Genomic DNA, 13923 nt, shown 5'->3' on the forward strand with positions numbered 1-13923 from the left:
ATCTCCGAGGCCCGCCCAGAGCCAGACGAGTCAACTCAAAGACGTGCTCCCTCTCTGAGAAGAGCCGCTGTTTCCACCTGAGCTTCTCCGCCCAAATGGAAAGCGCTGCGTCCTGCCGCTCGAGAAGGTCGGAGTCCGCTGGGTCATGCTCGTGTCTTCGTGGCACGGGTCGTGTCATTCTGTCAGGAGTTGTGTGTGGAGGCGTGGAAAAGATGACCCAAACGCAGGACTCACGGTGCAGAAATGATGAGGATTTATTGGAGCGGGTGAATGAACAAAGCAGGAACGAAGGACTGGCTGGCTGAAAGACTGGATGAATGGCTGGCTGACTAACTGAACATACATACGGAGAGACAACATGAACATCAATGACACGACAAGGGCTGAAGGGAAGAGAGGGCTTAAATACATAGACTGATGAGGATGATAATGAGAGAACGGTGAGTACACAGCTGAACATAATCTGGCTAATGACACGAGACGAGCTGACACAGGAAAAGCAGGAAGTGAGAACATGGAAGTGGCAAAATAAACTGAACATGAACACAACTGAAAACACTGGGTCACCGACCCAGGAACCCTGACACTAATGTTTGTTGGTCTTACTCAACACAATCTACACAGACATTTGTTCAAACCTGCTTTGCATCACATTTAACACATACAGAAGTATTTAGCAATATTTTTCAGGATGTAGATTAAATGTTGTCAGCCAGACACGTGTAAACTAAACCCCATATTTTTTCTAGACCTAACCACATAGTTTTCGACTTAAACATGAAAATACAAGTAAATATAAATCAGTGTTTGGCAATTTTATGTAAACGTCACGGCTGCGGCAGAAGACGTGAAGATTATCAGTGATCACCCAAACGCAGGTACTGGCCTAGATACCAAGAGAGAGCTTTATTTATGAAAATATATATAGAAACTAAGGAATAACCTAAACTAGAAAAATCTAACAAAAGAGTTTGAAACCTAAACTCACAGGAACACATGCAGGGAGAAACGTACAGAGGTTACACAGAGAGACAACACAGAGAGACTCGGGGACAAAACACAGACTGAGTCCAAAAACAAAACATCCACAAAAAACACTGGAGCTCAGGGAGCAGTCCATAAATATTTCAGAAGGCCGGCAGCACCACAGCCCAACACAGGGTAACTCAGGGGGCCAACCACATGGAAGGCAGTGTCGGCACTGGCAAAATAAATGTGGCCTCATGGAAGATGGCAGTGATGGAGCAGGTCCGAAGTCTGTGTGCGCCGGCGAAGAAGTCCAGTCAGCGGCCTGGACAAGGTTAAGCAGGCTTAGCTGGATGTGAACGAGGCTGTGGTGTGGCAACCGCTGGACCAGATGCGGCAGGTCCGGACAAGGCAGGACCAGACGGCGGCGTGGCAGCCGCAGACGATGGAGCAGGTGGTGGCGTTGCAGGCGACGTTGTGGAAACCGCAGTTGGGGGCGCCGCAGGCGACGGTGTGGAAACCGCAGGTGGTGACGCTGCAGGCTGGATAGATCCCTCAGACCCTCCAGTGGGGACTGAAGACGGCTGAACGGCAAATGCAGGGCCAGAAGATGTGGGGACACCAGGCTGTATAGGTGGTTGAGCGGCAGACTGAACTAGAGAATTAGCTGCTGAAAGCAGAGCTAATCGCTGAGCTGGTGACAGGGTAGGAAACCAGACTGCAGACTGAGCAGATGACTAAATAGATAACAAAATGGATGACTGAGACAGAGGTTGTTGTGGTGGGGGTAAAGGTGACTGAACTGCTGCCTGAGCAGTGGGGGACTCAATAAGATATCATGATCAGCAGCTGTTACTGTAAGTTAACGTAGTTTCATGCCATACCACAAGGTAGCACTATCTCTGTTAACATGGGCATAACAGCTAAGAAGTGGTGAGATACTCATGTTCTTCCGGCTAACTAAGAATGCATAATAAAAGTATGTTGCAGATCATGAAGGGGCTCTTTCTTCATAAATAAGGAGACAAACAAAACATGGTACGAGGAGTAAAACTAAATCTGGGCTGAGGTGCATCGTGGATGACGATAATGGATTCTATCAAGTCGCCGGAGAGTTTGAAGCTGACGGGAAACGTTGACAGCAATTGGCGTGCCTTCAAGCAGCAATTCCAGCTATATATTGTGGCCGTGGGATTTGAGAGCAAGCCGGATTCAAGAAAGGTAGTGTTACTTCTTACAGTAGCAGGGCCCCAAGCTATTAAAGTGTACAACACATTTGTATACGATGAGCCGGGTGGTAAAGACAAAAGTTTGACGTTGTAATGGGAAAGTTTGATGCCCTCTCCTAAGAACAATGAGACTTATGAGAGATACATTTTTCGCTCGAGGATTCAGCAGTCATGCGAGTCATTTGACAGCTTTTTAACGGACCTGAAACTCAAAGTGCGAACGTGCAACTTTGCTACGCCACGTGACTCGATGATCCGCGACCAGATTGTTTTTGGCGTGGTGGACAGAAAAGTGAGAGAACGGCTGCTGAGAGAAACCGACCTGACGCTAGAGGGAGCTATATGGATTTGTCAAGCATGTGAGTTGTCACAACAGCATGTTAAGCCTTTCAGTGAAACGGGTGCTGCTGCCATCAGTGACAGCGCTACTGTGGGAGCAGTTTCCAGTCAGAGTGGGAAACGCATACTGCCGCGATCTGACAGCAGGATGTTGAACTGCAAGCACTGTGGCCTGAAGCACATGCCCAAAAAGTGTCCAGCCTATGGTAAAATATGTCGACCAATCAAAAAATGATGAGAAGAAGCAAGAAGTAACTAGTAACTATAATTAAATCCTTTTTCAAAGTAACTTACCCAGCACTGGTAATGATCAGTGGCTGCTGCTGTAAGTTAACATAGTGTCATGCCATACCACAAGGTGGCACTATCTCTGTTAACATGGGCATGACAGCTAAGAAGTGGTGAGATACTCATGTTCTTCCGGCTACCTAAGAATGCATAATAAAAGTATGTTGCAGATGATGTAGGGGCTCTTTCTTCATAAATAAGGAGACAAACAAAACACCAGAGACAGAGCTAAGAGCTGCGGAATGGGAGATAGCGCTAAGTGCTGCTGAACAGGCTGGGCAGCTGACTGAGCTACAGACTGGAGGGGTGGTTGTCGTGAAAGAGGGACTGGAACACTGACAGGAAGAGGAGCAGGCTCAAAAAAACCATTTTTTCTAGTTTAGTTCTCTGCTTAGAGTGAACAGATGAAGTAGAAAAACCACTGTTAATGTTATCCTCTGCCACAAAAGGCACAGCCCCAGAATAAAAAGTCCCAAAGTCTGAAAAACACAGAGAGACGGTGCGTAGTACAAGTGTTTGGACTGGAGGAGGGGAGACTTCATCAGAAAGAAACTCACCACAGCCGGCTGCTCTGAAGTCCCAAAAGCTGGCTGTGGAGAGAGGTGCTTGTTGCCGTTTTCTCCTTGGAGGTGGCTGCAACGGTCCGGGTGGCTCCACGTCCGGCAGGCCGGGCCACAAATCCTCCGCCGCGCCAGGCAGGCGAGTTGTAGTGGCTGGTGTGTGAAGGTGAAGCTCGCTGAGGATAAAATCGTGTACGAGCAGGTGAAGTGAGCTCAGTAACCAGGGGAGACCGGAAACCAGTCATTGTAGATGGGTCTCTACAGCGCAATGAAACTCCCTCCCCGAATAATTCAGCCACAGATCGATTAATTTCTGCACAGAATAAACAATGTCTTGACGGAGCTCCTCGGACGGATCAAGTGCCGCTGGGTCCATAATGGCTGGTCCGTACTGTCACGGCTGTCGCAGCAGACGTGTGGAGATTAAGAGTGAGGACTCAAAAGCCGGCACTGGCTTAGATGCGAAGAGTGAGCTTTATTTATATGAGGTGAAAATATAGATAGAAGCTAAGAAATAACCTAAACTGGAAAACTCTAACAAAAAGAATCTTATTCACATAAGACATGGACCTTCAAAGTAAAACAGGAAACATAAGACAGGAATACGAACACACACACAGGGAAGGCATACAAACAAAACCCAAGATGGAAATCAGGAAACAATAAAGAACTTAGGGAGCAAGAAATACAGAAACCAAACAACAGAAACACCATGTCAAAGAATACAACACATAAACCAAAATAACTGGGTCACCCAGGTACCCTAACAGTAAATTATTTTATGTAGGGGAATTTATTTCCATCATTGGAATGACAGTTTTTAAATGAAGGCTATGTGAATGGCTTTCTAGAAAACTTGATGTTTACATGAATCATTTGAAATATTTCTACATTACACACTCATACAAGAAGGGAAGTGTAGAAAGGGTTTAAAATAATGTTTAAATCAGCTTATCAACTTTTTCTACAGAAACAGTAACACCTCATCAAAATATGAAGATACCATCAAAAAAAGCGTCCGGATCCCTTCAAAAACTCCTGCTGTCTACCAGCTGACAACAAAGATGGAGACCATTGGAAATGAAAGAAGAGTTACCTTTGGTAAAAAAAATGTGAACAAGATAAATAAAACCATCTTACTTGTGGGTGAAACAGGAGCAGGAAAATCTACTCTGATCAATGCTCTGTTCAACTACACCATGGGAGTGAAGTGGGAGGATGAAGTCTGGTTTCAGATTGTAGAGGAGGAAAAGGACAAAAAACTGTCGGAAAGTAATACATCAGATGTGATCGTGTACAAGATCTTTGGTTTTGAAGATGAAACTCTGCCCTACTCTCTGACTATCATCGATACTCCTGGATTTGGAGACACCAGAGGGATTAAATATGATAAAATCATCTTTCAAAGATTATTTGACTTGTTTCGATCAGAGGATGGAGTCCATGAAGTTCATGCAGTGGGTCTGGTGATGAAGGCGAGTGATAATCGACTGACTAACCGACTCAGGTACATCTTTGATTCAATGATGTCTCTGTTTGGAAAAGACCTAAAGAAAAACATCGTAGCTCTGATCACACACTCAAATGGAAGAAAACCAACAATTCCTCTTAAAGCTATTGAAGAAACAAATATTAAATGTGCCAAAGATGAGAATAATAAGTCTGTTTACTTCCTGTTTGATAACTGCCAGCAGGAAGACCGAACAGAGGAAGCAGAACACTTGGAACATGCTAATAAATTAACAATGACAGGAATCAGAGAGTTCACAGCCTTTCTGGAGGAAGCTGCACCTAGAAAAGTGATATTAACTTCAGATGTTCTGAATGAACGAATCAGACTAAAAGCCTCCATCCAAAATCTGCAAGAGAGGGTCAAACTGACTGAATTGAAACAGACAGAAATCAAACAGACTCAAGAAGTTCTGAAAAAACATGAAGAAGAGAAATTCATCATAGAGATTGATGAGGCCTATAAAGTTAAAGAACCCATCAATGGTGGGATGTGGTTGATTTTTTTTTATGATGGCGCTGTATGTTGTACAGTCTGTGAAGAGACCTGTCACTATCCTGGATGCAATGTGGCCTGGTATCCTTTACACTGTGAAGTGATTAAAAATGGCCGCTGCACTATTTGCACCAACAAGTGTCCTGTGTCAACACATGTGAAAGAAAAGTGGAGATATGTGGTCAAGACAAGGAAAGTTAAGAAAACCATAGAAGAAATGACAAAGAAGTATGAAACGAATAAGACTGAAAATCAGAAGAAATCAAGCCTTTTGAAAAATCTTAAAACAGAAATGAGCAAACTGACAGCAGAGAAATCACAATTCCTGGATGAGTCCTACCAACATGTTGTCAGACTGGAGCAGATCGCTCTGAAAGCCGATTCAGCATCCACTATTGTCCACTTGGACTTCCTGATTGAGAAGATGAAGGAGGAAGGAGACACAGAGAAGGTCCAGAAACTGGAGGAGATGAGAAGGAGAGTGGATGAAGGAACCAGAGGAGCAGCTCGACACATGACAGATACATCTGACATGTGATATATGGGTTTTAACCTCACTCTTATGGTCATTATAATATTTATATAGAGTGGCAGCCTTTATTCTGTTTTCACGTGAGTTCTTATAAACAAAGCCATCAAGCGGAACTTCCCCCACAATAAAAAGAACAAAAAAACTGGTTTACATGCAACTTGTTTCACAGTCCAGGTATAAGCATGAATGTAGTTGATTCTTACCCATTATGTCCTTAAAGTGATGGAGCCATATGTACAGAATGCCATCTATATGAACTGTTATTTGTTGTTTTCAACTTTTAAAGTTAATCTGAACATTTAAATGTTTCTTATTTTGCAGCCAGAATCTCATTTATTAACATGTGAGTGGTTACTCACAAGTGTATGCAATAGAAGGACCCACCTGTCCAATGTTTTCTTTTTTACAATGTTTTTAAATAATTTCAAATGTTCTGGGCAGCTTTTCAGGTCCCACACTCCAGCTCACCCCCATTGATGGGCAGTTACAAGTGATGCATTACTGTAATCCGATTACTTTTTTCAAGTAACGAGTTGCAAAAATGGAAATTAGATCACTGTTACTTTTCAGTAAGCATGCTGCGTTACTGGGTTACTAAACCGTGATTTGGTTTGTGAGGGTGTCTCATGACAATGACGTAAGCGTGTGCAACATTCGTGGCAACAGCTGTGAGCAGATCAACAATGGATAATGTATTGAGTGCGGAGAGAGTATGAGCATGCAGCGTTTAAAGCATGGAAGTACTGACCTTACTTTGAGTGTGATGCCCTAAAAAGTGACGAAAACATTAGCGTAAACGTCTGAGCAAGTACCTAGCACGCTGCCATGAGAATGTGAAAATTCAGAGGGAACCCCCCCCCCGGATCTCTCCACTGACATGACCACTATGGAACCAGGCAAACTTCTGCCTGCTCCACTCCTGCTAAACAGGTGAAAATAGATTTAAGAGCGACAGACCTTGGTGCCACTGAGTCTTTGATTTTATTTATTTTCTGCTGTTTTAATTGCATCTATTTGAAAGAGTGAGAGTAAACACAAAATATTTCATTTATATGCTGGAATATGCACAAAATAGGTTTAAATGTTCAACAATTTCTTCAAGTCAAAGACTGTTGTATATAATTTAATTGTTGCTTGATGCAATGTGCATAAAGTTAAAAGATTAAAACTAATAGAACAATTTTTAAAAAGAGACTTTGATTTGATTACATTTTATATGATGGATTATACATGAACATAGAATTGAGCTGAAAGGTCGATTGCTTTATTATGTATTCAGGTTGTGTATCATGTTTCTAAAAAGTAACTAAGTAACTAAGCAACTAATTTTGAAAATAAGTAATCAGTAAAGTAACATGATTACTTTTTGGAGAAGTAATCAGTAATTCATTTTAATTACTTTTTTCAAGTAACTTGACAAATACTGCTCATCCAGAGTGTGGTCTGTGGCTGTGGTTTTATTGACTTAAATAGAAGCTTCATGCAGTCCACAATGGGCTTGTCCATAGTGTTTGCCCATTCAGGCCCCAATGTAGTTTTACCCCACTGGTCCAGCATCAATGATTTCCATGTTTGACTGTCAGGTTATAGCTCCTTGCTACAAGTGTGGGATGGGGAAGTAAATCTCTTTAGGGTTGTATCAGGATTGTCATCTGGTGTGAAATACTGTTAAATCTAATACGTGGGGATACCAATTGATGGTGGTAAAGAATAATGGGCCACACATGGGAACTGGGATGTGGGGCACAAGTAGGCAGCTTTCTGTGAGCCTTGGTATTGGTATAGAATTTTGGGGCCAGATGTGCTCCCAAGCATAAGAATCCTAATGTCTTCAGATTCTCATGTTTTTTAAAGTACATGGTTAAAATGAACTTGTCTGGAATTTCTGAGCCATTTTGTGAGAGTATTGCAAAGCACACTTTTCTACAGTAGATACACACAGAATACCATCAATGTGATAACTAGTGCTCTGCTGAGTGCATTATTAGTTGTTTTGCGCTTAAAAACATATCTGCAGCAGGTGTAAAGCCTGAACAGTGGTCTGTGCATAGCTTAATGACTTACAAATACAAAACACTGGCAGTGCAGACTAAAAGTTTTACAGTCAAACCGGCAACCTTCCGATGACAAGACGAACTGCCAACTCTTGAGCCACGATCACTTGCTGTCATGGTCCTGTCTTTGACCCAGAGCTTTAAGTGTTGAACAATTAACTTAAATATTTGAAACTTGTTTTTCTGTTTGAGTTTAGCATTTATATTTTGATTCCTTATGATTGAGTCTAGCCTTCCCACTTTTAAATTTGTCTGTGAAGCCCTTATCTCTGTTAGTGATTCTCTGATACTTACTGTTTATTTTTGTAGTCACTTACCACCCTTTTATCATCCCTTTATTTTTTTTATAGTTTATTATTTTAGCTATGTCTTTTCAGCCTTTTGTACATTCTACCTAATTACCTTCTGTATATTTTTCAAACCTTAATTTGCCCTAGGTCCTTGTAAGGTCATGTGTTCCATCTTTCTTTGCACCTGTTTTTTTCCCTGGAGTGTTCTCTTGTGTTTTTAGATTTTGTTATTTTAATTAATAATATTTTAATTAATTAATTTAGATCTACACCACCAAAAATAAAGGGTTGCTTTCTGTTTACTTCTGTGTGCCTATGCGTCTGTGTTTTGGTCCTTTCTACATGTTTTTTATGATGCCTTTTGCTGAGTAGGTGAGGGTGGAGAAACTAGTCATGTCAGATGTTAGCACCAGCTAGCACTAGCTCAGAGATGAAACTGACAGCATTTGAATATGGCATATTTATTTGGAAAACCTTCAGAACATTTAATGCTAGGTCTCCACTCTCGAAGGTGTTGGCTAGAGCATGTACTAATTGCCCTCACTAAAGTGGCCCTCAGTCCAATATACAGAAAGGGGCACCGCCATGTGGCATCAGTCAGAACTGCAGCATATTCACATTTTATTAGTCCTTTATTTATCCAGGTAAAAAAATCTCATTGAGATTAAAAATCTAATTTCCAAGAGAGCTGGCATCATGGCAACAAAAGTCAAAATATACATACCACATAAGTTTAAAACATTTAAAACAAATACAATATCCCATACCAACATGTGAAAAATATACAATAACAGATCAAATTAAGAGTACATTAAAAACAATCACATTGAGTAAAAGAGTTATTCTCTCGTTCCTTTAAGACAAACTTAAACTCTCCCAAGGTAACCAATTCTGATAATTTCAGTTCCTTCTGCAGATTATTCCAGGAAGCAGGGGCAGCGTATTTAAAAGCCTTTTTACACAATTCTGTTCTGATTTTTGGGACAATCAATTATATGATATTGTGAGAACGAAGGCTGTATTGGTTGTGGTTTTTACACATATAAACACATGAATAAGATGGAACCAGCCCAAGGAGAGATTTATAGATAAATATCAACCTATGGGAGAGTCTGCAAATATGCAAAGATGCATATTTAGCAGCAGCGTACAAAGTACAATGATGTACACGATTTCCATAGCCAGTAGTAAAACGTAAAGCACAATGGTACACAGTATCAAACCTCTTTAGGTAGTGGGCAGGTGCATCCATAAAAAGCAGGTCACCATAATCCAATAAAGGTAAAAAGGTTGCATGATCCACAACTTGTTAAAACTTGCATTAAATCTGTTATGTATTTCCAAGTAATGGATGATTCACTTCAAGGGACAAGGACTTTGCTTTTAGATGTGGCATGCATTTGAGTTTTGTTTTATATAATGATGCTGTGTTGGTCTTATAAAGCATAAATGTTTGAGAAATACTACTCTTAAGTGTAGTTCAAAACATCCACATCACCCTAATTTCGTCAGGTGGCTTACGTGCTGCTTCTTCACAGCTTGCCTTTAACAACGCAAGTTATTGAACACACGGCATTATTGAGATGTGTCAAAGCAAAAGTGGAAGTTGGTGATTTAAAGGTTTAAGTGATTAATAAAGCCTCACTTTGCCCGTCACTGGTTTAATATCTATCTTGATCATGGTGTTGCTCATCCAGATGAGTCCAGGAAACTTCAACCTGCACAGTGCTGAGAACAGCTGTAATTGGCTCATGCAGGCATGTGACTGATTTAGGGAGTTTAATTTACCTTTGAATTTTAAATAGCACTCAGTCATTTAATTGTCGGAAACAAAAGTCATCAACATGTGCAGCCCTATCCAGAATATATTAATCAGAATCAGAATCAGAATCAATTAATCATAACTGACTCATGGTTGTAATGGAATGTCTACACATTTAACTTAAGTCTACGCAGTAAGACAAGAGGGGAGAGTTAAATTTAAACATAAAATACAAGAAACAAATAACTAACAAAATAACAAGACATAAGTAACCCAAACTGAAACAGGCAAATGCAATAATAAATGTCAGATAAGGGGAGCAAGCTTCATTCAGATTGTAGAAATGTGAAGCTGTGAAAACGTTGTTCTGTTTACATGCAAGTGCAATAAAAATATTTCTGTCACTAAAAACATGAATAACTGTGATTTTAATGTTGGAAATACATGCAACACTAATTTTGGAAAAAATAATTAACACTAAAAAACACTAAATTTGGAAAAAATTAGTGTTGCAAAAATTTTTCCCAAGAAAAGAAAAAATAAGATACTTAAAATACTTTGAAATTGAATCATACTTATAGGTTCACTTTCAGATTGATTGATTGATTGATTGAATCTTTATTTTGAACATGTTGAAAAAGTACAACAAAATAGAATTAGAAGAGACAAATGAACAAAGCAAAACAAAAGGAAAACGAGCAACCACAACTCCAAATAACTTTCATGTTCAAAAAGGAGCAGGAAGAAGCATAAGCTTATTTAATCCCACCCCTTTTCCACTATCTAGTATCAATAGACTACAGAAATACCTCCTTGCAATTACATTATATGTCATGTGTATTTATTTTTTTATTTTTTTATTCATTTTTTTTAATATATATACATATATGTTTCTATCTATCCATACATACGTATATACACATACGCACATATACACATTTTCAATAACCCCATTAACACCTCAAAGGATACACAACCTACAGATATATATATACCCACACCAACATACCCGTGCACCCGCACACACATGAAAATATTGGACAAGAACACCCTATCAAATCTCTACCTTTTCCCTGTACCCTGTAAAAACCATATCCTTAAACCGCTGTTTAAACTGCGCCATGCTCGGACTTTGCTTCATATCTTTACTTAGTCTGTTCCACAGCTTCACTCCACACACAGAGATGCAAAAACTTTTTAATGTTGTACGGATACGAGGATGTTTTAAATTTAATTCCCCGCTCAAATTGTATCCCCGTTCCCTTTTAGAAAACATTTTTAGAATATTGTCAGGAAGCAGGTTATTTATTGCTTTATATATAATTTGTGCAGTGAGAAAATGAACCAGATCTGTGAATTTTAGAATTGTTGATTTTAAGAATAGTGGATTTGTATGATCTCTGTAACCAGTTTTATGGATTATCCTTATGGCCCTTTTTTGTAATATAAAGATTGATGATAGCGAACATTTGTAAGTATTGCCCCAAACCTCTGCACAGTAATTCAAATACGGTGCAATCAGGGAACAATAAAGAATGTGGAGTGATTTGTGGTCCAGAATGTGTTTTACTTTACTCATGATTGAAACACTTCTTGAAATTTTGTTATGTATATGATTTATATGAGACTTCCAGTTTAATTTATCATCTATAATCACACCAAGAAACTTATGTTCAAGTACTCTTTCAATTTCCACACCATCTATATGAATCTGCACTTGTGCATTTCTAAGGGCATTCCCAAATAAGATTATTTTAGTTTTACTTAGATTTAGCGATAGTTTGTTCCTGTTAAACCATTTTTTAATTTTGCACATTTCTGAAGTAATTTTATCCAGCAGCTCCTTTAGATTCCCCCCAGAACAAAAAATATTTGTGTCATCTGCAAATAATACTAATTTTAATATATCAGATGATGGTAATATATAGACTGAGAAAAAATGAACTTATTTTTTTACAGGAACTCATCAAAATATGAAGATATCATCAAAACAAGTGTTCGGATCCCTTCAGGATATCCTGCTGTCTACCAGCTGAGACCTGAGGAAACGAAAATTGGAACTCTGAAAAGAATGACTGTTGGGAAAAAAAATGTGAACAAGATAAATAAAACCATCTTACTTGTGGGTGAAACAGGAGCAGGAAAATCTACTCTGATCAATGCTCTGTTCAACTACACCATGGGAGTGAAGTGGGAGGATGAAGTCTGGTTTCAGATTGTAGAGGAGGAAAAGGACAAAAAACTGACAGAAAGTAATACATCAGATGTGATCGTGTACAAGATCTTTGGTTTTGAAGATGAAACTCTGCCCTACTCTCTGACTATCATCGATACTCCTGGATATGGAAATACCAGAGAAATTAATTCTGATGACATCATCTTTCAAAGATTATTGGAGTTGTTTGGATCGAAGGATGTGGTTTGTGAAGTTCATGCAGTGGGTCTGGTGATGAAGGCGACAGATAATCGGATGAGTGATCAACTAATATATGTGTTTGATTCAGTGATGTCTCTGTTTGGAAAAGACCTGGAGGAAAAGATTGTAGCTGTCATCACACACTCAAATGGCAGAAGACCAAGAAGCGCCCTCCAAGCTCTTGAAGCTGCAAACATTAAATGTGCCAAAAATGAGGAGAATCAGCCTGTTTACTTCCTGTTTGATAACTGCCAGCAGGAAGACCGAAAAGAGGAAGAAAATTTTTTAAAAGGTGCTCATCAAACATCAGATACAGGAATCAGAGAGTTCAAAGCCTTTCTGGATAAAACTTCAGCTCAAAAAGTGATTATAACTTCAGATGTTCTGAATGAACGAATCAGACTAACAGAATGCATCCAAAACCTGAAAGAGACAATCAAACTGACAGAACAGAAACAGACAGAAATTAAACAGACTCAAGAAGCTCTGAAGATACATGAAGAAGAGACGAAGGCGAATAAAGAGTTTACTGTAGAAGTTGATGAGGACTACAAAGATAAAGAACGTAATTGGGCATTGTTAAATATTTTTAACTCTGAAAAAGATATCTGCTGTACTGTCTGTAAGAATAACTGTTTCCACAGCAACCAAAAACTTGAAGACTGTGAGGTCATGAAAGATGGCTGCTGTACTGTTTGTACCAACAAGTGTCCTGTATCAAAACATGTGAAAGAAAACTGGAGATATGTGACCAAGAAAAGGAGAGTTCAGAAGACTAATGAAGAAATGAAAGAGCGGTATGAGATGAACAAAATAGAGTGTGAGAATAAGTTCAATCATTTGGAAAATTTTGAAAAGGAAATGAGCAAACTGACAGGAGAGAAATCACAGTTCCTGGATGAGTCCTACCAACATATTGTCAGACTGGAGCAGATCGCTCTGAAAGCCAATTCAGCATCCACTATTGTCTACTTGGACTTCCTGATTGAGAAGATGAAGGAGGAAGGAGACACAGAGAAGGTCCAGAAACTGGAGGAGATGAGAAGCAGAGTGGATGAAGGAACCAGAGCAGCTCTGCGGTTTAAACAGCAGCTGGAAAAATAGGGAAGAGTGTGTGTGTGTGGGGGGGTGGGGGGGGGGGGGGTTGATTCTGAATTGTCAGTGGCATAAACAATATACTGCTCTTTAAAATATGAATTTCATGAGTGTAATATACTAAAAACATGAATATGGTAGATGAAGATTTACAATTATTGCTAGCAATAAAAAAACACCATGTTGAAAAAGTCACATTTGTTGTTTTAAATAAAGGTCTCTGTGTTCTCCACGAATACATGTTTCTGTCACGTTGTTGTAATGCAGGGGTAGGCGACCTTTCTGATGATGAGTGCCATTTAAAATTTCTTCAGAAATCAATGTGCCATATGATTGCATTAGCAATAAATTCAGGGGAATTCAGGGGAATCAGCTGCATTTCGATGT

At 39.6% G+C, this 13923-nt stretch overlaps 1 protein-coding gene across 3 annotated transcripts in view; it reads left to right on the top strand.

Annotated features, from left to right (window-relative positions):
- Positions 1 to 13559, top strand: part of LOC146389375 (uncharacterized) — a 28950-nt gene extending 15391 nt beyond the window's left edge. For 2 of the 3 annotated variants that reach the window (XM_084911096.1, XM_084911086.1), the window contains exon 4: positions 11985 to 13559. In XM_084911096.1, coding sequence (XP_084767222.1) covers positions 11985 to 13545 — 1561 coding nt within the window. In that variant the 3' untranslated portion in view covers positions 13546 to 13559. Of the gene's footprint in view, positions 1 to 4352; positions 5902 to 11982 lie in introns of all 3 variants that reach the window. The other variant, XM_084911105.1, reaches the window with a different exon arrangement.
- The last annotated feature ends 364 nt before the right edge of the window (positions 13560 to 13923 follow it).

The sequence above is a fragment of the Perissodus microlepis genome, chromosome 3 (assembly GCF_051167445.1).
Source record: "Perissodus microlepis isolate ML-2025 ecotype Zambia chromosome 3, ASM5116744v1, whole genome shotgun sequence".
Classification (NCBI taxonomy): Eukaryota; Metazoa; Chordata; class Actinopteri; order Cichliformes; family Cichlidae; genus Perissodus; species Perissodus microlepis.